We start from the raw sequence: 26,527 nt of genomic DNA, 5'->3' as shown, positions 1-26,527 counted from the left end.
GGATGAAGGACGCTGCGGTGTTAGTGTCCGGATTGGATCCACTAAGCCTTGGCAACCGCAACCCACGCAAGGATCATGAAACAGCTACGGTGCAGACCCACGAGGTCTGAGCAAGGTCTCCAGTGAGGAGACTGTAGAGCAGGCCTGGAGCAACCAGGGGAGCCCTTTAAGGTGAAGATTGATCTCTGCTCGGGCCCAACAGTCGAGAGACAAGGGACCGCGGGAGGCAGCAATGTGGCGTGCGTAAAGATGCGCCCACGGGTCGCCAGAGCGGGCTAGGGCATCGATCTTTGGCACAGATGATGCTGAGAGGTTGGCTCATTAATGGGCCAAAGCAAAACTTCCCCATTGGTTGGGGTCGTGTGCTGTGCAAGAGGTGGCCGGTGTCCTGGGGTACTGGGGATCTCGGCACCCACGGGGTCCACGGTGCTGAGCTTTGCTGTGCATACTCACTGGCCTCTGGGATGCTTGGAAACCCACCTCAAGGTAGGCAGAAGTCTTAGATGTCCGTAGGAGCAGCGGAGTTCCAACCAGGTCACTTGCAGTGTTTCAGGTGCCTGCCAAGCAGGGGGATAACTCCTTTACCCCAAGGGAGATTTCTTCATTCAGCTGTGCGGCAGCAAGTCGAAGGTTCAAGTCTGTGAAGTCCAAGATTAATCTGAGGCTCTGGGGACCCTGCACCCACCTTTATCCAAGGATTAGGGGAGTGTCTAAATCAGAGACCACCAATGAGAATTCAGGCGGCAAAAGGTGGCTACACCCTCTCCCCTTTGTGTGTTTTCCCACCTGGGCAGGGGACAGGATGCCCCTGAACCGGTTTGAGGCGGTGTATGCAGAAGTAGGCACTGGAGAAGCCTACGTGCAAGTATGAAAGACATCCTATGGTGCACCCACCCAGTTCCAATCCACATAGTCTGTCTGGGGAGGTGGGAGCACCTCCCTGCAACAAGATCCCTATTGTCCAGCTGCCGTGGCTGGAGTTCTGCCCAGCAACAGGCAGCCAGAGTCGTGTGGGTGGCGGGTAGCATCCATTTTGTACTACGTGTGCACTTTTAAATTGGTGTCTAAAATCTGCAGCTTTTACCATATCGCCCCTTTAGTAGGGGGGAATCATGCCCTCACTCCCATGGTTGGATTGGGGGTATGATTCCTACATCTTTGACACCAAACACGACATGGTTCTGTGCAGCCACTCAAGTTATCACGCTATCGCGATTACTTATAATTTTGGTTAAGAGTATATGGTATGGCTGCACTACAAACAGCCCAGCAATAGTTTTACGAAGGTTGCAGAGGGGCCCTACTCAGGTAGGGGTTCCCCCTCACACATATCTCAGCACCCTGCCTTGTAGGATTAGCAAGGCCTGCCTTAGGGGTGACCTATGAGGATATATGCGTTGTATTAAGTGGGATACAGGATACCTATATCCTTGTTAGGGGTGCAAGCACCACCTTACCCAGACTACAGTAGTGGTCTGGTGGTGTCAGTTTGTATGGCTGTCCCAGGGGTGGCACAATAAGTGCTGCAGACCCTGGTAGGCCTCTGAGGGACCCATGCCCTGGGTACCTAGGGTACCATCTACAAGGGGCTGATAGGGTGTCCTCAGTATCCAATTGGTATGTACCTAGGGTAATCACATCAGTTTAGAGAGGAAGCAGATAGGCTGGGGTCCTGGATAGCAGGGCCACAGCCTGGCTAGAGTCAGAAAACAGTCAAAACATCAGCAAAAAGTTGAGGGCAACTATGCAGTCGATGCCACTCTCCTACATACCCCCCCCCCCCCAAACGCAGGGACATTAAACTAACCTTGACCAGTTGAGTCTTCATGTTCTAAGTGGAAATATCTGGAGAGGCCATCTGCATTGGCATGGTTGCTCCCAGGTCTATGTTCCACTGTATAGTCCATCCCCTGTAGGGAAATGGACCACCTGAGTAGTTTGGGGTTTTCACCCTTCATCTGTTTTAGCCATAGGAGGGGCTTATGGTCAGTTTGAACAATGAAGTGAGTGCCAAACAAGTAGGGCCTCAGCTTCTTCAAGTCCCAGACCACAGCAAAGGCCTCCCTCTCCATAGCTGACCAACGTTTCTCTCGGGGGGGTCAACCTTCTGCTAATAAAAGCTACTGGTTGATCCTGGCCCTCTTCATTCAGTTGTGATAATACAGCAGCTACCCCCACCTCAGATGCATCAGTTTGAACTATGAATTCTTTGGAGTAGTTGGGGCTTTGGAGCAGAGCACATTGCCTGTTTTAGGTCATCAAAAGCATTCTGACAGCTGACAGTCCACTGAACTTTCTTGGGCATCCTCTTAGAGGTTAAGACATTTAAGGGGGTCACAATGGATCCATATCCCTTTACAAATCTTCTGTAATAACCAGTCAGGCCTAAGAAAGCTCGGACATGAGTCTGGGTGGTTGGAGCAACCCAGTCCATGATGGTCTGGATTTTGCTCTGTAGTGGTTGAACCTGGCCTCCACCTACAAGGTGACCCAGGTACACAACCTGACTCTGCCCTATCTGGCACTTAGTAGCCTTGATAGTGAGTCCTGCCTTTTGCAGGGCTTCCAAAACTTTCCTCAGGTGGATCAGGTGATCTTCCCAGGTGAGCTGAAGACAGCAATATCATCTAGATATGCTGCACTAAAGTCATCCAGGCCTGAGAGGACTTGGTTCACCAACCTTTGAAAAGTGTCAGGTGCATTTTTCAAACCAAAGGGCATTACAATATATTGATAGTGCCCACCAGGGGTAGAAAATGCAGTTTTGGCTTTTGCAGATTCGCCAAACTTATCTGCCAGTAGCCCGCTGTCAGATCAAATGTGCTCAGATATTTGGCTGAGGCCAATATATCTATGAGCTCATCTGCTCTGGGAATGGGATGTGCATCAGTCCTAGTGACTACATTGAGTCCTCTGTAGTCTACACAGAACCTCATCTCTCTCTTGCCATCTTGGGTGTGAGGTTTGGGTACCAGGACTACTAGGCTTGCCCAAGGGCTGTCTGAGGGCTCAATAACTCCCAATTCCAACATCTTGTGGACTTCTGTCCTTATGCAGTCCCTGACATGGTCAGGTTGCCTGCAGATCTTATTCTTCACAGGCAGACTGTCCCCAGTGTCCACTTCATGAGTGCACCAGGTGGTCTGACTTGGAGTCAGTGAAAACATATGCCTGAATGACTGAAGAACTTGTCTGCAGTCAGACTGTTGCTGGGCAGTGAGGCTGCCTGCCAAGGCTACACCATCTACTGACCCATCATCAGGGTTGTGAGAGAGCAGGTCTGGGAGAGGGTCACTCTCCTCCTCCTGTCCCTCATCCGTTGCCATGAGCAAGCCCATGTCAGCCCTGTCCACATATGGTTTCAGTCTGTTTACATGAAGTACCCTGTAGGGACTTCTGGGAGTGCCAAGGTCCACCAAGTAGGTGACCTCTCCCTTCTGTTCCAATATGGTATGGGGTCCACTCCATTTGTCTTGGAGGGCTGCTGGGGCCACTGACTCCAACACCCATACCTTCTGTCCTGGCTGGTACACCACCAGTACAGCCTTTTGGTCATGCCAGGCTTTTTGCAATTCCTGACTTGCCTCAAGGTTTTTTGTCGCCTTTTTCATGTACTCAGCCATCCGGGAGCGGAGACCAAGTACATAGTCCACAATATCCTGTTTAGGGGGTTTGAGAGGTAACTCCCATCCCTCCTTCACTAGACAGAGTGGCCCTCTGACAGGGTGACCAAACAAAAGTTCAAAAGGCCTGTAACCAACCCCCTTCTGTGGCACCTCCCTGTATGCAAAGAGAAGGCAGGGCAGAAGAACATCCCATTTTCGCCTAAGCTTTTCTGGGAGCCCTTTGATCATACCCTTTAGGGTCTTGTTAAATCTCTCAACAAGCCCATTGCATTGAGGATGATAAGGGGTGGTGAACCTGTAGTTAACACCACACTCCTTCCACATTGCCTTGAGGTAACTACTCATAAAGTTTGTACCTCGGTCCGACAAAACCTCCTTAGGGCAACCCACCCTGGAAAAGATTCCCAGGAGGGCTCTTGCCACCACAGGTGCTGTGATGGTTCTAAGGGGAATAGCTTCTGGGTACCTGGTGGCATGATCCACTACCACCAGTATAAACCTGTGCCCAGAGGCTGTTGGTGGGTCAAGGGGACCAACAATGTCAATCCCTACCCGTTCAAAGGGAACCCCCACCACAGGTAGTGGTATCAGGGGGGCCTTTGTGGGCTTACCTGCCTTGCCACTGGCCTGGCAGGTAATGCAAGAGCTACAAAAGCTCTTACAGTCCTCACTCGTCTGAGGCCAATTAAAATGAGGGACAAGTCTGTCCCAAGTCTTATTTTGGCCTAGGTGTCCTGCTAAGGGAATATCATGGGCTAGTGTGAGCAGGAAACCCCTAAACCTCTGAGGTATGACCAACCTCCTGGCTGCACCAGGCTTGGGGTCTCGACCCTGAGAGTAAAGGAGTCCATCATCCCAATATATCTTATGGGTTCCCCTAGCATTCCCAGCAGCAGCCTGCTGTCTGTGGGGTTCAAGAGTGGGGCAGCTCTGCTGCTCCAGGCTCAAGTCTGCCCTAGAAGGTCCCCCTGTCCCCAAGAACTCAACCTGATCAGGCTCAAGTTCATCTGGGACAGTTCCTTCTTCAGGTGTCAGATCCTCTTCTGCTATAAGAGTCTCTTCAGACTGATCCTGGGGGGAAGGCACTGCCTTACCCCTGCTACTCCTTCTCTTGGAAGGTACTTGGTCCATTTTTCCAGGATCCAGGGCCTGTTCAGTTTCTGTCAGCTTAGCTTTTGACCTTGTGGCAAACACTTCTGCAGGGATACCCAGCATCGCTGCATGGGTAGTCAGCTCCACCTCAGCCCATGCTGAGGTCTCCAAATCATTCCCTAGCAAACATTCTACTGGTAGGTCTGCACTCACCACATCCTTCTTTAGGCCAGTTACCCCTCCCCAAGAGAAGTTAACTGCCAGAGCATGGTTAGTACTGACATTGCTCGCATTGGTCACCTGGTAAGTTTCTCCAAGTATGATTTGGCTAGGATCCACAAGGTCCTTAGTCACCATGGTGACACTAGCCCCTGTGTCCCTGTATGCTAGAGACTCCCTTCCATTTATCCTAGGCTGTTGTTTGTATTTGCCCAGACCACTGGGACTCACAAATGGGGACAGGTCCCCATCACAAACCAACACAGCCTGAGTAGGCATTCTGACTAGGCCAGAGTCCTCTCCAGATCCCTGGGTCAACCCTACTATACCCTTGTTCTGTGTACCACCACCTATAGCTGGACGAGGGGGAACAGGTGCCTTAGGGGCAGGTGTAGTGGTACTTGTGGAGTCTTTGGCCTTATTACAGTCTGAAGTCCAATGGGTTTTCTGTTTACAGACTTTACACCATGGCTTCCTTGGCTGTTTAGCTTTGTTGGATTCGGAATTATCAGATGCTGATTTTTGGGGGCCTGTTGAAGACTGCTGGTCTTTTCCCCTTTCCCCACCCTTCTCAGAGTTTTTGGCATCTTTCTTTTTAGTTGCACCCCCCAAGGGCTGGACCTTTTGCTTGATCCTGGTTCTGACCCATTTGTCTGCCTTCTTTCCCAATTCTTGGGGAGAGGTCAGATCTCTTGGGGAGAGGTCAGATCTGAGTCCACCAGGTGCTGATGCAATAGTTGATTCTGACCGTTATTAAGAATCTGCTCCCTCATGATGAGATTGTACAATGCTTGATAATCATTTACTTTACTGCCATTTAACCAACCTTCCAGAGCCTTGGTAGCACAATCTACAAAGTCTACCCAATCTTGACTTTGTGCTTTCTGGGTATCTCTGAACTTGAACCTGTATTGATCAGTGGTTAGACCAAACCCATCTATCAAAGCACTTTTCAAGATATAATAATCATCTGCATCCTCTTCCCTAACAGAGAGGAGCTTGTCTCTTCCTTTGTCAGCCAAGGAGAGCCATAAGATTGCTGCCCACTGATCTACTGGGACCCTTTGAACTTTACAGGCCCTTTCAAGTGCAGTGATCCATTTATGGATATCATCCCCTGACTGATAGGGGGGCACACTCTTATGCAGGTTCCTATGGTCAGGAGCTTTCTCTCTAACTCTAGGGGTATTATTACTGCCACCAGGGGTCTCTAGACCCCACTTTGTTGTAGCTTTCTGAAGCTCCAGGGACTCCCTGTCTAATGCTAACTGTTCTCTCCTGAGCTGAAGCTTAGCTTGTTCAAACTGGATCAGTCTGCTTTTCCTCTCTTGGAAGGACTCTCTTCTCTGAGAAGAGGCAGAGGTCCTTGTGGATCTCTTAGAATGGTTAGATTCCTCTGAGGGGGATCTGTCCCTTCTGTTTGGATCCACCACTCTCCCATTAGGGATGGAGAGAGTGCCCCTTGGGCCATCACCTCCATGTTGTGAGTGGTCTGGTTCATCCAGGTCAAGTTCATTTTCCTCTTCCTGAACCTCATCAGAGTCCACTCTTCTGTGGGACGCCCACCCAACCTGTCTACCCCATCAGACACTAAAGTCTGCTTGAAGTCTGCAATGAGCAGAATTTCTCTGAGACGTTGAGTGTTGGCACCTTTTGGTTGTCTTCAAATGTCTAGCAGTGCACATCTCCCTAAGCTCAGCAAAAGTGAGATTGTCATACCTGTCGACTGGGACCTTTGAAGGTCCTTCCAGGACCTTATGGGCTCCGTATCCTGAAGACATTTCTAGTGTAGTGGATTGTTGCATCTACCTACACTAGGTGTGGCCTACTGAACTCTTTCTTGAGTTGTAGTCAAGGTGTGCTAAGCCCTCTACACACAACTCCAAGTTCAGTAGAACTTATTGTATTCTAATCTAAATTTATATGTACCTTTAGTACCAAAGTGGCTTTCACTTTAGAAATTCAATTTGTTATCTGGTAAAACAATGGCAAGCTTGAATCCAACCGCTGCACACCAATGTGAGAAGTTGGCCTGGCATATGCTGTCCATTAGTTATAGGGGACACCTTGCACCAGTCCATTTCGACTCTTAAGGTGATAGGTTAAAAGACAACCTTTAAAGAAAGCTATCCTAGTGGTAGCTGTGGAGAGCAGCCTTCAGGCTAAGTCTTGAAGGAGTGTTAAGCTTATTGTTTTACCATAGATAACCTCTTGAATAACCAAATGAAAGAGTAGTCCACACAGGTATATATATATAAAATATATGTATTTATTCTAAGAATAATCCCACTAGTCTCTTTATGAAACTGGAGGTAAAGATACAATTCAAACAAGCATTGATAGTTACAATAAATAGCACTGGAATCATAGGGCCCCGGGGGGTACCAAACCATATATTAAAAAAGTGGTATAAGAACCACGACAATTCTACAGACAAAGCCTAGGGCACTTTGGGTCGCTGGCCCCTTAAGAAACCACCCAAGGTAGTGAGGAAGGGGACCCACGGGAGACGCGTGCAGTGGTATAAACTACTGTCGGGATCTCTATTAAACCCTATGGAGAATGTCGCGGTTGGAAATTGCAGGAGTTCAAGTTCAGCAGCTTAGAGTTAAGCTCTTGGAGGGCCCACACCCACGACAGTACCGAGGTACCACTGTTACCTGCCCCAGGGAAGCCGGGTGCATAGGTTGTTTTCGATGTCGGGTCACAATCTCGTTTTCAATGGAAAAAGGTGAAGAACTGCTGATGGCGTGAAGCCTCGTCGATGTCGTGCAGATTGAACATGTAGATCTTGAAGGTAAGGACCTGAAAGCAGAGGGAACAGAGTCTGGGTCACGGCACAGTGACCAGGGGGCTCAGGAGAAAGAGCCCTTCAATGTCGGGTGCTTCTAGGTGGAAGATGGTTAGCTTGGATCGGCAGCCACGGGGTGCAGGAGGCTTCAAGGAAGGCCAGCTTTTGGAGGGCGACTGTCCCACAAAGGATGAAGGCCGCTGCGGTGTTAGTGTCCGGATTGGATCCACTAAGCCTTGGCAACCGCAACCCACGCAAGGATCATGAAACAGCTACGGTGCAGACCCACGAGGTCTGAGCAAGGTCTCCAGTGAGGAGACTGTAGAGCAGGCCTGGAGCAACCAGGGGAGCCCTTTAAAGTGAAGATTGATCTCCGCTAGGGCCCACCAGTCGAGAGACAAGGGACCATGGGAGGCAGCAATTTGGCGTGCGTAAAGATGCGCCCACGGGTCGCCAGAGTGGGCTAGGGTGTCGATCTTTGGCCCAGGTGATGCTGAGAGGTTAGCTCAATATTGGGCCAAAGCACAACTTCCCCACTGGTCGGGGTCGTGTGCTGTGCAAGAGGTGGCTGGTGTCCTGGGGTATTGAGGATCTCGGCACCCACGGGGTCCACGGTGCTGAGCTTTGCTGTGCACACTCACTGGCCTCTGGGATGCTTGGAAACCTACCTCAAGGTAGGCAGAAGTCTTCGATGTCCATAGGAGCAGTTGAGTTCCAACCGGGTCACTTGCAGTGTTTCAGGTGCCTGCCAAGCAGGGGGGAAACTCCTTTACCCCAAGGGAGATTTTTTCATTCAGCTGTGCGGCAGCAAGTCGAAGGTTCAAGTCTGTGAAGTCCAAGATTAATCTGAGGCTCTGGGGACCCTGCACCCACCTTTATCCAAGGATTAGGGGAGTGTCTAAATCAGAGCACACCAATGAGAGTTCAGGCGGGAAAGGGTGGCTACACCCTCTCCCCTTTGTGTGTTTTCCCGCCTGGGCAGGGGACAGAATGCCCCTGAACCGGTTTGAGGCGGTGTATGCAGAAGTAGGCACTGGAGAAGCCTACGTGCAAGTCTGAAAGACATCCTATGGTGCACCCACCCAGTTCCAATCCACATAGTCTGCCTGGGGAGGTGGGAGCACCTCCCTGCAACAAGATCCCTATTGTCCAGCTGCCGTGGCTGGAGTTCTGCCCAGCAACAGGCAGCCAGAGTCGAATGGGTGGCGGGTAGCATCCATTTTGTACTACGTGTGCACTTTTAAATTGGTGTCTAATCTGCTGCTTTTACCATGTCGCCCCTCTAGCAGGGGGGAATCATGCCCTCACTCCCATGGTTGGATTGGGGGTAGGATTCCTACATGTTTGACACCAAACACGACATGGTTCTGTGCAGCCACTCTCAAGTTATCACGCTATCGCGATTACTTATAATGCGGTTAAGAGTATATGGTATGGCTGCACTACAAACAACCCAGCAATAGTTTTACGAAGGTTGCAGAGGGGCCCTACTCAGGTAGGGGTTCCCCCTCACACATATCTCAGCACCCTGCCTTGTAGGATTTGCAAGGCCTGCCTTAGGGGTGATCTATGAGGATATATGTGTTGTATTAAGTGGGATACAGGATACCTATATCCCTGTAAGGGGTGCAAGCACCACCTTACCCAGACTACAATAGTGGTCTTGTGGTGTCAGTTTGTATAGCTGTCCCAGGGGTGGCACAATAAGTGCTGCAGCCCCTGGTAGGCCTCTGAGGGACCCATGCCCTGGGTACCTAGGGTACCATCTACAAGGGGCTGATAGGGTGTCCTCAGTATCCAATTGGTATGTACCTAGGGTACTCACATCAGTTTAGAGAGGAAGCAGATAGGGTGGGGTCCTGGATAGCAGGGCCACAGCCTGGCTAGAGTCAGAAAACGGTCAAAACATCAGAAAAAAGTTGGGGGCAACTATGCAGTCGATGCCACTCTTCTACACCCTCTATCTTGAGGCCCACACATGGGCCCCTCTTCAAAATGGCGACCATATCTCCCTGCAAGTAATTGACATAGGAATGAAGTCCCTTCATCACATTGAAAATAAAGAAGGACTTCCTTGTACAACCTAACAACTATAACGCTAACGTGGTGGCCATCTTGTAACGGGTACTGAGCCTACCACAAAGCTAACTCTACAAATCTATCTGAACTATATTGCCCATAAATGGATGTAGTGAGAAATATGTAATGGCTAGAATAGTAAGTGTACTGGAGTTGCATTCGCTCCCAAAGCACCCCTACGTCAAATGCCGCAACTTAATGTACCCTACCTCTAAAAATGAAAGAGGTCACCACTTTGCCATTTTACAAGCGCTGGAAGAAGGTCCATCTCTCTCTAATTAAATTGATGTTCAGATAATATTAGAAATCATAAGTCTCTATTAGTGTGAAGCCCTGCATTAGAAGGGCTCTCGCACCTTTTAGGATAGCCACAGTCCAGAGGTTTCCATCTCTTTCTCCCCTACCTTCAGCCATGAGCTTTCTCACTCTCTGCCCTTCCCAATTCATTTAACCTGGGTCTAGTTGTCCATACAGACATGGATCTTAATTCCCAGAGAGCACTAGACCCCAAACTCGAGCTAGCTAGCCACAATGCTTTTATAATTAGGTACCCACCTAATCTAATGAGAAACGCATCCAAGCGCTTTAAACAAAGACTTCTTAAATCTCACCCAGTAACCTTAATCTTGGACTGATATTTCTGCTAGGAAAAAGGAACTATAATTAGTGATCTCATCTTCTACATAAAAAGAAGAGCTTAATGGAGAAAGCCCTATACTCACTACTCCGGATCACTACTTCCAAGAATATCCCATATGGTCAAAGTCTCTTGCTAGCCACTTCACTTTCCTGCAGAGCTGATGGGATCATCTCCATATATAACAACGGGATTAACCTCATCCAATCCTCAGATCACAACCTGAAAGTTTTTTACTACATTTTCTCCATCATCAAAAATTCTATGACTAGCAATGACTCCACCCCCTCCCAAGGTTGGCTTAGCCCTTCAAGCAACCCACAGGAGCACCCAGTATTATCTTCACATATCCCCACCTACTGAAACACTCCTCCCCTTCCCCACTTAACTCCTCTCTGACAATCAGCACCCACAATCCCAACTCTCCACTATCTCCTGGGGATCTGATTCTCCCATGGTCAACCGACAAACCAGCCAGCTCCCGTATCATACCTCTAGAGCAGCGGTCACTGACACACACAGCAATGGAGCTCACTCTTCCACCCCGCCTCCACCCATAGCCTTCAAACGCACTGACATAGACACAACTAGGTTGCCACAACACTTTTTTGGACCATAAAATGACTCCCTTGAAGTCTGAACCCTCAATCCTGAACAATTCCAATACCCATACAACTCCAGTGTCTCTATTCAACCAGTTCACAAGTTCTACCCTGCCTCTTGCAAGCTTAACTACTTCTCCAACTCGACCTCCCCTCCACTGGTTCTCACAGGCCAGCAGTACCCTAACACTACTATCCGGAAAGCCCATTCACCTGCAGGCCCCATAATCCAAACCATGACTACCTATCGCCACTACTTTCAAGAATCCAGACACAATGAGATCACACTGGACTTACAACTTAAGGCTGACTAACAAAAACTAATATCACCTCAGAGTTGTGTAATAATGTGGTTCCATGAGTAGAAGTGATGACCTAGACGTAGCCGAGTAGTGTCTCTAAGTTATTTATTAAGTTCATAACATCAGTGGTAGCAGCCCCACCAGGAGCAGACTCCCTGCTGCTCAGCCCATCTTCAACTGTCAACACTCACACCAGGCACCCAAACATTCCACTCGTGTCCATCACACCAACATTCCACACAGAACACTCACACTGGCTGAGCAGCTAGGAACCGGGTAACAGGGAACATTATAAACACAACAGGAAGATACCACAAGTTGGCCAATGATTTGTGGTCTAACAGGTCTTCTGGGAAGAACAGACACAATCGAGCACAATGTACTACCTACCACACAAAGCTGCAGTCACCTCCTTCAGCTTAAGTGATCTCCTCTAACTCTCCGCTTACCCTCCTGAGTTGGAGAACTACAAACTACCCTAATGCCTCCAGTAGACCCTTTAGACTGAAAGATACATTAACAGGCAGCAACATTCACTCCCTCCTCCTTTCATGTAATTCCACAAACTACAGCAACCTAGATAAGAGGGGCCAAATCGAAACCTTTCCTTCGAACCCACACAGAGAACTCAGGCACAACTCCAATGCTATAAACACTTCCAAGCTTAAGGGAGTTCCCATCACACAGACTACCTCCACTGACACCAATCCACACCTGAAATGCATGCCTCTCAACTGTAGATCAGCACTGAAACACGCAGCAGACATCGCTGAACTCCCCCTAGCACAGGAACTTGACCTCCTCATACTGAAAATTGGCTAAATGATTCCTCAGGACCAGTCCTGGACACCCTAGTCCCACCTAGCTACACCATCATAAGATTAGTCACAGCTAATAGACCAGGGGGTGGCATCACCTGTATACAATATAATAGTATTTTAGTGAAACAGGCACATACTGTTGTTCTATCCTCCTGCGAATAACTATGCATAGCCATTATAAGTAACAACAGGCCTTTATGGAAACTGCACACAATTTACCATATACCAAGAGACAACCGCTTATTCATAGAACAAATTTGGGAAATAATGTCAGCCAACATGGGGCAACATTGTTCCCAGATCGTCCTCTGACATTTCAATTTGTACTGGAATGACCCAAATGACCTCGAAGTGAACAGTCTCAAAACCTTCCTAGTAGACCTCAACCTGAACCAATTCTGCAACATCTCTATCCACATCTTGGGTGTGAATTGGACTTAATTATTGCTAAGACCAATTCCATTCAACTTGAATCGATCGTCCAGTGTGACTGGACTGACCACCACTGCATCACCATCTGCATCATAGAATCTTGGATTACAAAAAGGCCAACTCAAACTAAAGAAACCCAGACACTAGAAAAGGTCCATGCTAAACACAAACCAGTATGAAATGATATCCCTTAGCAACAATACCCTGCCTCCTCCCATTGACATGACAGATGTCCATGACCTCAAAGATCATTACAACAATTCCGTATTGAGTATTCTAGATGCAAATTCACCCTTACAACTAAAAAGAATGTCCTCCAAAGACTCCAAACCATGGTTCAATGGTAACCTAAATACAGATAGTCACAATCTGAGACTAGCTGAACTATCATGGAGTTGCTCACTGTCCCTCGAACATCTTAAGCTCCTGAGATGGGCGAGGAGCATTTACAATAAACGCATCAGAGATGCGAAAGCAAATTTCTTCAGAAATCTACTTGATAGAGCAAGAAGTTGCCCAACAAATCTGTTCAAAATATTCATACTGCAACACAATAGTTATCCTAACCTTTCCCCAACAGGGCCCAGCCCTCAGCCAAACTATCAGGAATTTTCCTCGTTCTTCCTTGAAAAGATGAAAAAGTTTGAAAGAGATCTGTAGGAAGCTGGCTCTGCGTATACTATACCAAAGTAAGGTATAGTATGCACAGAATCCAGGGAGTCCCCAGAGGTACTGAAGAGGCTAAATTAGGTAAGTACTAACAGCTCTCTTTGTGGTAGTGTGGACGAGCAGTTAGGCTTATTCAGAGGGTATGTTTAGCATTTATTGTATTCACTTCAATCAAGACGGATGCGCACACTCAGAGACTGAATCCAGACCAATTGGGTAAGTATAAAAAAAAGTATACTTGTATTTTATTTCTAGATCTAAGCAGGACTTGGTACAGGTAGGTAAAATATACTTTCAATTGTAGACCTTTACACAGAAATGCAATTGAGGATGGATTTGCAGTTGTTACAGGTTTGTATCTCTTTAAAATGCAGTTTCATTTGTATCCCTAGATACCACACCTTAGGATCTCACAATACACTGTAAGTAATACTTTTTTTTATACTTTGCAGTTTAGTTCTCTTTTCTCATACAAATATCAGTTCAACACAGAACATTTTAGGCTCCCAAAATCTCTTAATATGGGTTCTTACGGGAGAAAAAGTGTTAGCGGTTCCTCAGGCAAGTGCATAACTTATGAGTGGGAGTTTTGGGGGTTGGGACCAAGATTCCCCAAGGTCTAATTGGGCACACAAGTTGCACCACCAGCGGCACTGGAGCGGCCGGGTGCAGAGTGCAGGGACCCATTGTTAGCCTATGCGGCTAAGGTGGTCCTCGGTTACAGACTACAGATGAACAGACCCCTCTGGTGTGGGAGCAAAGCTCCTAGGGTTAAGGTCAGCACTGCAATGGCCAACGACCAGCACAGGAGCTGCACCACCAGCGACACTGGGGCAGCCAGGTGCAGGGTGCAAAAAGGACATTGGGGACCCTGTGCTTTTCAATGGAGACCTTCGGTTCTGCGAAGTTGCTGCAGGCTCGGGCAGGGAGACTTCCTGAAGGCAACCACAAGCTAGAGAGGTAAGTTGGGTTCTTGGGGGATGCCTGGACACCATTGGTTGGGCCACCCATACTTCAAGGTGTGATTCCATACTGCCTAAAGTCGGGGTGGGTAACCCCTTTTCTGAAAGAACCCTCGGTGGATCACGAAGGCCTAAATAACTTCTGTCCAATCAATACCATTCCAACTCTGGCAAAGCTCCACAAGAAATCAGTCCATGTCCAACTATGTAACCAAATTGATCAATTCCATTTCCTAGACCAATTCCAATCTGGCTTCCGTCAGGGTCACAGCACTGAAACGGCCCTTACACACATAATTTACGACGTGCTAAAAATGCTGGATCAGAACAAATCTTGCCTTCTTATCCTCCTCGACCGCTTGTCAGCTGTCAAGTATGACAACCTCCTAGACCGACTGGAATGCAGGATGGGACTATCTAGGTCAGTGTTAAAATGGTTCGCCTCATTTCTCCACAACAGAATGAAAGAATCAAGGTCAATCGGTTCCTGTGCAATTCCACTCCAATCACACAAAGGTTTCCGCAGGGGTCAACACTCACCCACTCTCTTCAACCTGTTCATGAAGCCTTTAACTGAAATTCTAAAATCTTCTTACATCCACTATCACATGTATGCTGGAGTACTCAATTGTACCTGAAAATCTCTTTCCCTGATGATATCAGGTCTCTCAACACTATTCTACATAAAACCCAACATTTATTGACCTCCAACCACCTCAAACTAAACTCTCTCAAAAAGAGAATTCCTCCTAATCGCACCACCCAAGCAATCTCTGGTTATTGAAGAATATATGAAACAACTAACAGCCCTCAACTGCGTACCACACATTATAGATTCAGCGAGATCACTGGGAAGAAGGCTAGATAAGAACCTGAACGTGCAGGAGCACATCAGCATAGCAACCAAAGGAGAGAACTTTCAAATGAGTATCTTAAGGAAAATAAAACTCTTTCTCCCCCCTGATGATTTCAAGTCTGCTGTTCAAGCCCTAGTCATTTCTAGGTTGGATTATGGAAGTGCATCCCTTTGTGGTCGACCTAGGTGCAAGGTAGCTCCTCTAAGGGCTTCTCTTAACTCTGCTGTAAGGCTCATCACAAGATCCAAAAGAAACAACCACATCCTTCCTGATTTGAAATCTCTAAATTGGCTTTCATATGAGGCTAGTATTGAATTAAAAATTGCCTGCATGACCCACAAAGCCCTCCACTTCAATTCCCCATTGTACCTTGCACAAAATCTGGTACTATCTGTTGGCTGCAGATCCTCCAGAAGCACCAGCACTTTATTACTGAAGCCACAAAAATTTCCTAAAAAGAAAACCTATAACCGTGCCTTCTCGGGTACTGCCCTGAGAATTTGGAACTCCCTGATCCCTGAAACCAGACAGAATATCTCAACTGCAGCTTTAAAAAAGAAGTTAAAGTTCTACTGATGAATACTTTTATGAACCAGAATTCACAAACTCCTCCCTGTGGATAACGTTAAGGTGCATTCTCTTCATCCATGTTTATTACTTCCTGTCTTCGCTCCTGTATGTTGACCTGTCAGCCTGGTGCTGTAGGGGGCTCTCTTCCATTGCTTTGGCTTTGCTACATCCTTTATCACTCTTGAATATGTTGTTGCTTTGCTCTACCTTTTTATTTTCCCTGAATGTATGTAAAGTGCTCTGATACCCTTTTGGGTCATGTTCCCGCTATATACAACTCTATAAATAAATAAATAAATAAAGCTCATGGATCTGAGCCCATCTATCTAGTACTTAAACTTAAAGGCATCATAGACCCAGGTGCCTGCCAGGAGTATGCCTTCTGCAAGGTGTTTCTGCCCATGCCACAATCTGCCTTCCAGCCTCCTGATTTCAAAGTCTCATTTCCACATTCATACAACGACAGAGAGAAACAAGCATTGGCAAAGGCTATAGGTCTCGCCTTTGGGACCTACTGGCTTTGCCAATGGTTTAGCTATATGGCACAGAATACCCAATGGTGTGCTTCATGGCATGCCTGAAGAATTTTGTAAAAAGAAAAAACTTTTGACTTGACCAGCGGAGTCATTTTGTAGGTATGTGAACCACGTATGCATTCTCCTACAAACAAGTGCAAGCACTTTTTTTTTTTTTTAGGTACTGATCTGAGCTGGTTCAGTAACTAAAAAGAAAAGGAAAAAACAGTGAAAGCAATCTTATTTTTTTTTACGACAGGTGTGGGAAGCAAAATGGGGAATAAGCAACATGGCTGGGGCACAACACTGGGATGAGGGGAGGAAGAAACACGGGCCCGAGAGCAAGCTCTGAAAGAGGTTGGGGGAAGCAACACGGAGGCGGAAGCAACACGGGCCATATGTGGGAGCCAAAGCAGCATGGGGGATGAATGGTAGACGCAACGGGTGTATGGATGAGTAAAGCAACATGGGGACGAGGGGAAGAAGCAAAACTGGGCACGAGGGTGAGTTTTTAAAGTAGGTAGAGGAAGCAACACAGTGGCAGCAGCAACATGGGGCACTTGTGGGGGCCACAGCAACACAGTGGATGAGAGATGGACGCAGCAGGGGTGCTTGGGTGGGAAGCAACATGGGACGTGGGTAGGGAATAAAGCGGGCAAAAGAGGGTAACGTCGAGTTGGCGCAGATAAAGCACACAGGGGAAAAGGCACAGCGGTGGCAGTGGGGTAGAAGCACACAGTAAGACAGAGGAATACAGAGTATGGTGTGGGGAAGAGAAACACAGAAGTTTATTTTTAAAACATTTATGATCAGCTGTTTCAGGGCACAATACTCTTGAAAGCCCTTAAGAAAGCATGAAAACGAATGTACTTTCGTAGATTGCTTAAACAGAAAGAAAAAGTAGTGCCTGAAAAAGAAAGCAGTAGGAGGACATAGTAGTGTGTCCATGCTCCATGGGTGGGACAAAGACAAGAAGAGGAAGTAAAGCCTATGCAGTTAATGAATAAGAAGAAAGTAAATTAAAGCGATGATGAAGTCAACTGATGGTAAGCAGTGGACAGACTCTGCACCCACAGTAAGATAACGTGTTTCATAACATACAGCACATGCACTGTCTTAGGCAAAACCCAATGGGGGACAAGAAGGCAGGAAAATAAATCGCTTATATGAGATCCATACCATGCTGGGATACATATGGACATGCTTGTCACCCATCAGTAAACACCTCATCACATTTTGTGCTACCCTGCTTACCCTCTTCATCACATTGTGTGATACTGAGCATAGTACCTCAACTCTCTCATTAAGCCACAGCAAGAGCAGAAGTAAAGGTCATACATGAATAGACATGTGCAGCTATTGAGATTCCCTTTATAGCAGCATGTTTTAATCAATCTCACTGTACATTATAGTTGATGGTTCACTCAACAGCATGTCAGGACTCAGGACATTAGAAATTAATTTGATAGGGCCTGTATGTCAGAAGAAAAGGTGCTTATGCAGACCAACAAATGTTACCTGCGATTGAGGATGGGCTGCAAGTCTTTGTTACAGAACATGGGTAGAGGGAGAACAATACTGTCAGAAAGATGGAACGGACGAGAACGAGAGGATGAGGCAGGAAACACAAATAAGTGAGGGAGATCGAAAGATGGTAAACAGCTCAAAAAGTGTGCTAGGCAAAACAAACAGAGGGAGGGACTGAAACGGAGAAAAGGACTGAAAAGTGAGGAAGAGACAGAAAGAGGGAAAGACACCTTGCACTATGCAATAGATGATTAGTCATAAAGAGCATATGACCTCGCTTAGACTACCTCTTACAATTACATCATCCATGCAAGCTGCTGACACCTGTGCAAACCACTGTTAGCACATGTATCAGAATTATGCATTTTCTAGTAATAAATATTTATCTCATGCTTACCAAGAGAGTGCTAGAATTTATTGGGGGATAGTGACACTACTTTAACATTGGTAACTACTATCCCCATGAGTAGGCCATGGCACTACTAACCTTTAGTGGCAGATGATTAATAGTTGTAGGATGCAGGCCTTTTTACCCTAACACCACTGGGGAGAATGCCTACCGTGTCTCCAAGTGTAAGTCAGTGTAATATGTTATGGCAATTTATAGGTCAATTGCGCTAACCACTGCATGATTTTGCCACCATTGTTGTCAAACCTTGGATGAACCCTAAACACAATGCCTGCCCAATTTTAAGAGAATTTGAGAATCCTGAATACCTCCCTTTTTAAAAGGTTAACTTTTACCCACAGACTCTACAATTAATTACACTACACAAGTAAGTGTAAGTAAGTGCATGTGTGTGCCAGGTAGTTTTAGAATACATGCATGGAATTGTACCATTAAGTATTTTCACCATTACCATGCCACAAACATAAAAGAAATATCCACTGTAAGAATACACAAGGTGTTCTTGGAAAGAGGAGCAAGCGATGAAGCGAAGCACTTACTGTTTTAGCTTTGCTGAGGTGTGACATCCGGATGTAGCCCTTGTCATGGTGACAGAGGTAGGTGAAGTAGAAGGGCGCACAGATCCACAGATAGATGCACGGAATCCAGTAGAGGATCAAATTATGAAAACAGGGAGTAAAGTCAGGGTTTTCCGTATGCCACGTCAGATTCAGATCCTAGAACGAAAATATAATTGTAACCACAGTCTCAAACACCTCAAATTATGTCATTGTAAGCACGGCTGCGTAACAGATTAATATTGCACAATTATGTTTTATTCAGCCACGCATGTACAACAGGGGAGGAGCACACATTTTCTCCCAGACGCATTCTCATAAACGCAGGGGTTATCCCCGTCACTTTGGTTTACTCACAAGTACTGAGCCGCTCTCCACTGTTGGGGCAGTCAGTGCTGTGTATCAAGTGTCTTCATTTCTCATGGTCCGCCATGTTCGTAGGTGAACATTTTAAAGGACTGTAAACAGGCAGGACTTAGAGCTGCAAAGAGAATGTGTCATGTACTCTGACGCTGCTCTACTTAGTACATATTCCACATCTTTAAACGATCAGTTATTCATGCACTGCGTAGTAGGCATGTTTACCTATGTCTAAGCGGAGGGCTAATGTACAATGAGGTACCATAATCCACCCATAATCACATTATTTGGGCAAGATTCCACCTCGATTGTCTGGTTGCGAAATGAACGCCACATCTCCTCTCTACTGGATCACCACATTTCTGACGACAAACTGTTTTCAGCGCTTAATTTGTAAAATAAATACAATACATGAAAATAAATACAGGAGTCTAAAGTTTTTCTTAGGAGCCCGGCAGCGCTGCTGTGCGGCGGAATTGCTGAACGCCAAGACACCCTAGCCTTGTTTCCACCTCGTGGCCCTTTCTTACATCACCCTACAATTCCTGTCTCTTTATCTTACTGCTGCAAGTTCTTTTTCATCTCTGCTTTTCCTGCCTTTCTCTCTTTGTTCTCCCTTTTCCACCCTTCTTTTGCTCTGGCTCAAAATCTGATTGTGAAAAATTAAGTTCCTAACCTGTTCAATGGAACAATACCGAGTGAGAACCAGCCCCATCATGTTACTCCAGAACTTCAGACTGTTCGGTGAGGCATCACTTACGTGGGAATGCTATGGATGAGCTAAGAGTGGCTTAGAACTGCAGACTCACAAGACTGTAAAGATGGGGTGGGTGTTGGTCTTTCTCATGTACTCTTTGCTAAATGATCGCTCTGTTTAATCAGTAAAAATCCTCAATCTACTCACGTGAGAGGACATTACTTCGAGTCTCGAGCTCGAAACAAGCACTTTTTTCAACAAATATGAATAATCTTTAGCCATGGTTCTTGCCGTTCCAGTGAGCCAATCAATGATGGGCACCCCCCTCAAAACAGGCCCTGTGATATAAGTAACCCAGGCATCAACCTGGCAGACTAACTAAAGGAGGGCATCCAGCGCTGCAATGCAACATAACATAGCATAACGTGTATTTGTAAAGCGCACGTTCACCACTACGGGTATCTTGACGCTGAATAATAGAAGTACGTTGATGTCAGTAGGTACAATCACGTGGCTTAACTACAATTTCTGAAGGTGGAGGGGGTGTACACATCACCACAGGCCAACAGCAGAGAAAAAAAGATCTAGCAGCTTGTGTAGTACTAGCTTTTGGGGATAAGTGCAAGCAGAAGGAAACCCTATATTGAGGATATCCACCTCTATTGCACTCTCATGCGCACCACATACAATCAGAAAGAACAAGTGGCCCCTGTCATACTACACTACACAGATTTACACAGGGAGCGACGGTAGGAATTGGAGATGGCCAAGCAGAATGTCCCTTTTGCTAATCCTGTGAGATCTACCCTGAAGGCAGCCATCCGGAATAAGCAAGGTTATTATGATTCACTGACTTGGATAAACAACACGAGGCAGCAAGAATCCTGATAAAGAAAATGAGAAGCGGAACAGTGGATGTCCGGGATGATATTAACCGGGGTAACAAACTTTGTTATATTTAATTCTACAAGTTTCAAGAAAGAAGATGCAACCAACTGTAAACCAGTCATAGGAAAAGAGGTAGGAAACAAGATGAAGTGTGTGCATTAAGACAATCTAGTTCTTATTTTTCTCCAATAAATGTAAGGGTAGGGAACAAACAATACTGCAGGAGCAATATGAGCTCCTTCTACTGCTGTACAATTACATCAATGTATTAAAACATTGAGAAGGCGGTAGTCCACAATGGAGGACACTGGCAATAATTAACTCGTTGTGTGAAAGGAAGCCATTAGTTCACAAAGCAGTAGAACCATTCATTGTGTAATTATTTGTTCCTCAATGCTTTATAGGTGACACGTGGACCACAGTGCAGAGAGTCATGTTACCGATCCCCATATATAACCTCTGGTTAGTTTGCTTCTGATTCGTTTTGGTATAAGGCCTACATGTTATTAAATTGTTATTAAATGGTTTGTTCTAGGCGCATTTATAAATGTGGGTGAGTTTGCGGAAGGTACAATAGTTCTGTACAGTGCATTAAGGTGCTACCCAGGGACTCTTACAGGATTTGCATGGGAGATCCTACACAAGAACCAGGACAGCCGGACCTTCCAGTCATTTTTTTCTGTTGGGAGGAAATTCTTAAGGAATGTAACTCACCATAGTTGCTGCATTAAGGTGGTCCCCAGGTCTTCTTATAGAATTTGCTTGGGAGGGTTTCCAGGCTACCATTTAATTCCGATAATGGTTGAGTTTGGAGTCTGGATTTTCCAGTGGTGAGAGGTGACACTTAGATGCGTTGCCCTCCATGCGAATTGCCAGCATCTTTACAGGCCAATTTGCTACATTGATCTATTGTGTGACCATTGACTAGCGGCAAGTAGGAAAGGGGACAACATGTGTTTGGAAGCCTAAATAGCAAAGTGAACCCTTGTGGATCAGGTTAATTTCTTCCAAACGCTATCGGATTCCCTAGCGCTAAAATGTGACGACTTGGAAAATTGTATAAATGTAAGGCAATGGATGTGGACCATACACAAATTGCAGCACTCATGCCGTAAATCCCCCATACAGTGTCAACAATAGACAAGAAAGTGTGCTAATAAACCAAAAGAGACCCCTGCCCAGGAGCACCTCCCCACTGAAGGGGATATAACACAAACCACCACAAGTATGGTTCAGCACCACAATCCGTCAATGCAAAGAGTAAATAGATCCGTAACTATACCGAACCAGTGGTAGTAAAAGCAAATCACTGCTAATACACAGTCTTCTCGTTTCGTTCTTCTCTTTTATCTCTAATCAGATTCTCCATCAGTCGACGTGTTTCGTCCTGTTGACCCAGGACTTCTTCAGGGCAAAGTTGTGGCACACCAGCCACAGTTGAATCACGGTATGTTATTATCCATAGTTTTCTACGTCGATCTATTATTACCAAAGGCTTCTAAATGAATTTTTCAAGCTCTTTTTCACATCCAAAAGGAATAGAGTAGGCCGACTTCCAATCACCATCTATCTACGCACAGTTATGCCCAAAAAAGTATGGTTGGCTTGATAACCATAGACTTAGAGAGATATGGGGCCAAAGGGTTCCATTAAGAACCTATGGCAATAAGCATATTGTGTCCCATTCAACTCGTATTAGGAACGGAGGCAGTCTTCCGCCTGGTCATCCGAATGCGTTTCCGAAGACAGGGTAGGAGGAAGACATGGAATTCAGAACAGTCATGTCCTCAGCCTTTTCTTAAAGATTAACAAACTCTTGTACAAACAGATGTCCAGCGGAAGCTTATTCCAGTGATGTGGGGCCAGATATGCAAAGGAGAGCCACCCACTTCTAACTTTATGAATTTGTAGCGGAGAGGCTAAAGGCACTGTGCACATATAATAGCTTTTAAGCAGGTCGGTAGAAGCTGACCCGTGTTTGAAGATAATGACCACCATCACCATGTAAGGCTCAATGAGTGTAGCAAAGCAGTTTGAACACACTGCGTTTCCTCACCGGAAGCCTATGGAAAGTTTTCAAAAGTGGTTCTGGACAAGTACGAAGAGGCCGACTAAAGACCAGCATAGAGGCTGCATTCTGCACGATCTGAAGAGTGGATAATAAGGCCTGGTTTATGGTGACATATAGAGCATTCCCATGGTCTAACTGGCTGGTTACTAGAATCTGCATGAATGTCTTATGACAGTGCAGGAAAATCCATTTAAAGATCTTTCTCAGCATTCGATGAATTCCTTAACAGGACCCACAAACCACATTCCCCTGAATTCTGAGCGTATCATCAATCTGAAAGTCCGAATTCTTGATTATGTTTTTTAGAAGAGGAAGAGGAGATGAATTTGCAAAGCCATCAATCTGCAGGCCATATCTCCTAGGCCCTGCCAAATAGGACTATTTTTGTTTTTTCGCTATTTAGTGGCGACAGACAAGGTACATCCACTGGGTCACTGAGCGCATGCAGTCACAGAAGCTTTGTCTAATAACATACTGATACTGAGTATCATCAGCTTAGGACAATATTTCAAAACCAAAGTCCTTTACAATCTTGGAAAAGGGTACCTCATAGATATTAAAAAGGGTATGGCTCAGGGAAGACCCCTGCAGCACCCAACAGGTGTTTGGGACTGCTATGGATTTGAAAGGCACAAGATAGACAGAGTGTGTTCTTGTGCCAGAATATCTGTGAACTATTCAAGGGCCAGAGAATGGATGCCGATTTCATAAAGTCTCTTCACAAGGACTGCATGTGAGACTGTGTCAAAGGCCTCAGACAGATCTAGCGGGTGGAGGGCAACCGGCTAACCTTTAACAATAGTAGTTCTGATCTCAACCGAGATGGCCGATAGGGTTGTCTCTGTAGTATGTGCTTCGCTAAACCCTGATTATGGAGGAGTCCAGAATATTGTTGTCCTCCAAATAATGAGACAACTGTTTGTTAACGATTTTCTCCAATAATTTGTCCGTGCATGGGAAAAGAGAAATAGGGCAATAATAAAATTGGCAATATCTGTAAAGGCTTTCTTAAGCTTTCATGAGCGGAGGCAGTACACATGCCTGTTTCCAGGTCATAGGAACCCTAATCATGTTTAATGAAATAACGCACAAATCTGTCAAGAGAGGTGCAAACACAGACGGAAATGTAGAAACCATATGAGCGTAGCACGGATACTCTGGGGAGCCTGCATGTGCATAAATCCCAGGCTAAACAATCAAGTTTCTTTGTACCGGGGCTCTTCTTCCCTCGACCATATAATCATAGTTTGGTAGGATAATTTTTCTCTGACTAGATGAGCAACACCTAATATACGGTTATAAAATCTATTTGTGAAATCATATAGGCTTCACCTGCATATGCGGGTAGGAGACTGCCATGTGTGCTCCCTTTCACTAAGAGGCATGTTCAATTGCACGATTCACTATGCAAGGTTTCAGCATTTTCACAGTGTATTTGCGTGCCCATGTGTGAAATGACTTATTTAGGATCCAGGTGTCAAATCGACCAACTCAATTGCAGCACATGTGTATAATCATTTGCACTCCAGCACAAACTAGATGAGGTGGCTGCATACCAGCCGTCAATTCCAATTTTAATGTTATTTGTTCTGTATGTTTTTCACATTGTGTTCTATTTTTCCAGATTACATACCCAACGGTGAGAACCGTAAGTATGGCTCACCTTGCACTCACAGCACACCTTAGCGTGTGTGCTGATAAATTCATGTGGTCATTTCAATCTTGACACACTTCACTCCCTTGGTCCTGAAGAAAGTCTCAGTACCTCAGTCGAGGCTGAATCATGTCGACCATTCTATGAGGATAAGGAAGAGCAATAAAATCTTCACCGTATCCTCTCCATGCTTTTAACCGTGCCCTGGGACCTCAGGAATAAAAATTGTGATAGAGGATCCTATAGGTACTTTTAATCTGCACCACAAACTCACCTTTCTCACATACAAAACAACCCGCTCCGCTGTAATTCAGGCGTCGCAGCACAGCCTGGTTGCATTTGGCAGCCCAGCTGGGAACCCAATGATGAAGCATGCCACCAACCAGGTTGGTGGGTGAGGGTTCATCTTAAAAACCTAATGGTTTTGCATTGTTGTGCATGACATTGAGGCATCTGTATATCTGGATTCCTACATTGAATCCGTCCATTTTCTTGTTTATTGCCCTAACTATATTACAACATAAGCAATCTGTGAATTAAGACACCTCCCATAGTGCCACCAGTAAATTTCCATTTCCAGCACCCTCTGGCTTCTTTCCTCTGCCACCATGTTCACACACTTGAAGATTAGTATGTCCTAGGTACCATCTCCTTCTCCCACGAGAACTCATCCCCCCCCATCCGGTAACACATTTCTTCTTCTCAGGCCACTCTATCTACTAGGAACAATAACTATTTCTCTCAAGTATTAAGCATTGTCCACCTGCAGTAGGAACACAAGATAATGAAACATTCCAAAATGCAAGCAAAATAAGAATTCAAACGTTAGCTAGAAAATATATTAGAAATGCATTTAAGGCCTACAGTTGGGGTAAATTGACAACGCACAGGTTACATTATGTGTGCAATTCTAAAAGCAGGTATGTTATCCATTTAACATATACTTCAACAATTATAAATGGCAAACCTGTGAAACATTAGTGTCATGAGTATAATTTTTAAACAAATTGGCATAACATGTTAACGTTTATTCCCTTAGCTCAATATTAATGCACAATCCTGTCAGTTACATTTCTAAAGTACATATGTGATTTTGTCTTAATCATGAGAATACTCAAAACATTGCATATTCCTCTTCTTTTTCATATATTAGTCACACAGAATATATATGAGTGCAGACTAACCGTGATTATAACTCACTCCTACTGTAAATTAAAAAAAAGAGCCCAAACTACTCTCCTCCAGGGGCAAATTAAATATAATAGGTATGAGCAAATCTGAGCTGTACTTTCTTTATATTCAAAATCAATATGCAAAATATGCTACATTCATGGGAATAAGGTGGTCTGAGGTCTTAGAGAAACTAATCAACAGATGCCTCACCGACCACCTCAGCAACCATCAATTCCTCCGCGCACACAGTCCAGATTCAAGTCTAACCACAGTACAGAAACAGCATTTATCGCTGGCACAGTCATCCAAAATATCCTTAACAGATGAGACACGGCAACCTTCATTCTCCTGGACCTCTCTGCAGCATTTGGCATGGTCTCACACCCCATCCTCTGTCACCTGCATAGGATTGGCATCTGCTCTTCGTTTGATCTGCTCATTCTTAACAGATAGAACCCAACCTGTCAACCTGGCACCTCACTCCTTGGAAACCTACAAACTCATCTGCAGAGTGCCTTGAGGTTCATCGCTCCGCCCCTCTCTCTTCCATGCATATATGATCTATCTGGCTAATGTTATCCGTGCACGTGATATCAACAACGCACAACTCACACTCTCCCTCTTGGACAAAACCCTCAACACAAGAAACAAGTTCACTCCCTTCATGACCGAAGTCACTAACTGGATGAAAACCAACAGTCTCAAACTCAACACTGACAAGGCAGAAGTAGTGATTTTCAGCAAGAACATCTCACCATGGGACTCCAACTGGTGGCCGGCCAAACTCTGACCCACACCCTGCACCCTCACCAGGAACCTCAGAATAATCATTGACAGCAAACTAGATATGACTGCAGAAATAAACACTGTAACTGCATGCTACTTCCAGAAACTGAAGATGCTAAGGGAGATCTTCAAATGGCTCCCAAGCAAAACTAGAAAAACTATCACTCATGCCCTAGTCATCTGCAAGTTGGACTTGGGAAGTACCCTCTACGTTGGGATCACCAAGCAACT

At 45.8% G+C, this 26,527-nt stretch overlaps 2 protein-coding genes across 5 annotated transcripts in view; one reads left to right on the top strand and one right to left on the bottom strand.

The window, feature by feature from the left end:
* The window catches only part of LOC146789752 (uncharacterized), a 273,763-nt gene that overhangs the window by 30,578 nt on the left and 216,658 nt on the right, over nt 1-26,527 (top strand). The gene's annotated exons all lie outside the window — the stretch shown is intronic.
* LOC146789753 (multidrug resistance-associated protein 1-like) overlaps nt 1-26,527 on the bottom strand; it is a 621,679-nt gene that overhangs the window by 511,033 nt on the left and 84,119 nt on the right. Inside the window, exon 2 of the mRNA XM_085632086.1 lies at nt 18,650-18,826. Within this exon, the coding sequence (XP_085488212.1) occupies nt 18,650-18,826 (177 nt within the window). The remainder of the gene's footprint in view (nt 1-18,649; nt 18,827-26,527) is intronic.

The sequence above is a fragment of the Triturus cristatus genome, chromosome 10 (genome assembly GCF_964204655.1).
Source record: "Triturus cristatus chromosome 10, aTriCri1.1, whole genome shotgun sequence".
Classification (NCBI taxonomy): domain Eukaryota; kingdom Metazoa; phylum Chordata; class Amphibia; order Caudata; family Salamandridae; genus Triturus; species Triturus cristatus.
The sequence above is the reverse complement of the archived record's forward strand: the minus strand, read 5'-3'. Positions and strand labels throughout refer to the sequence as shown.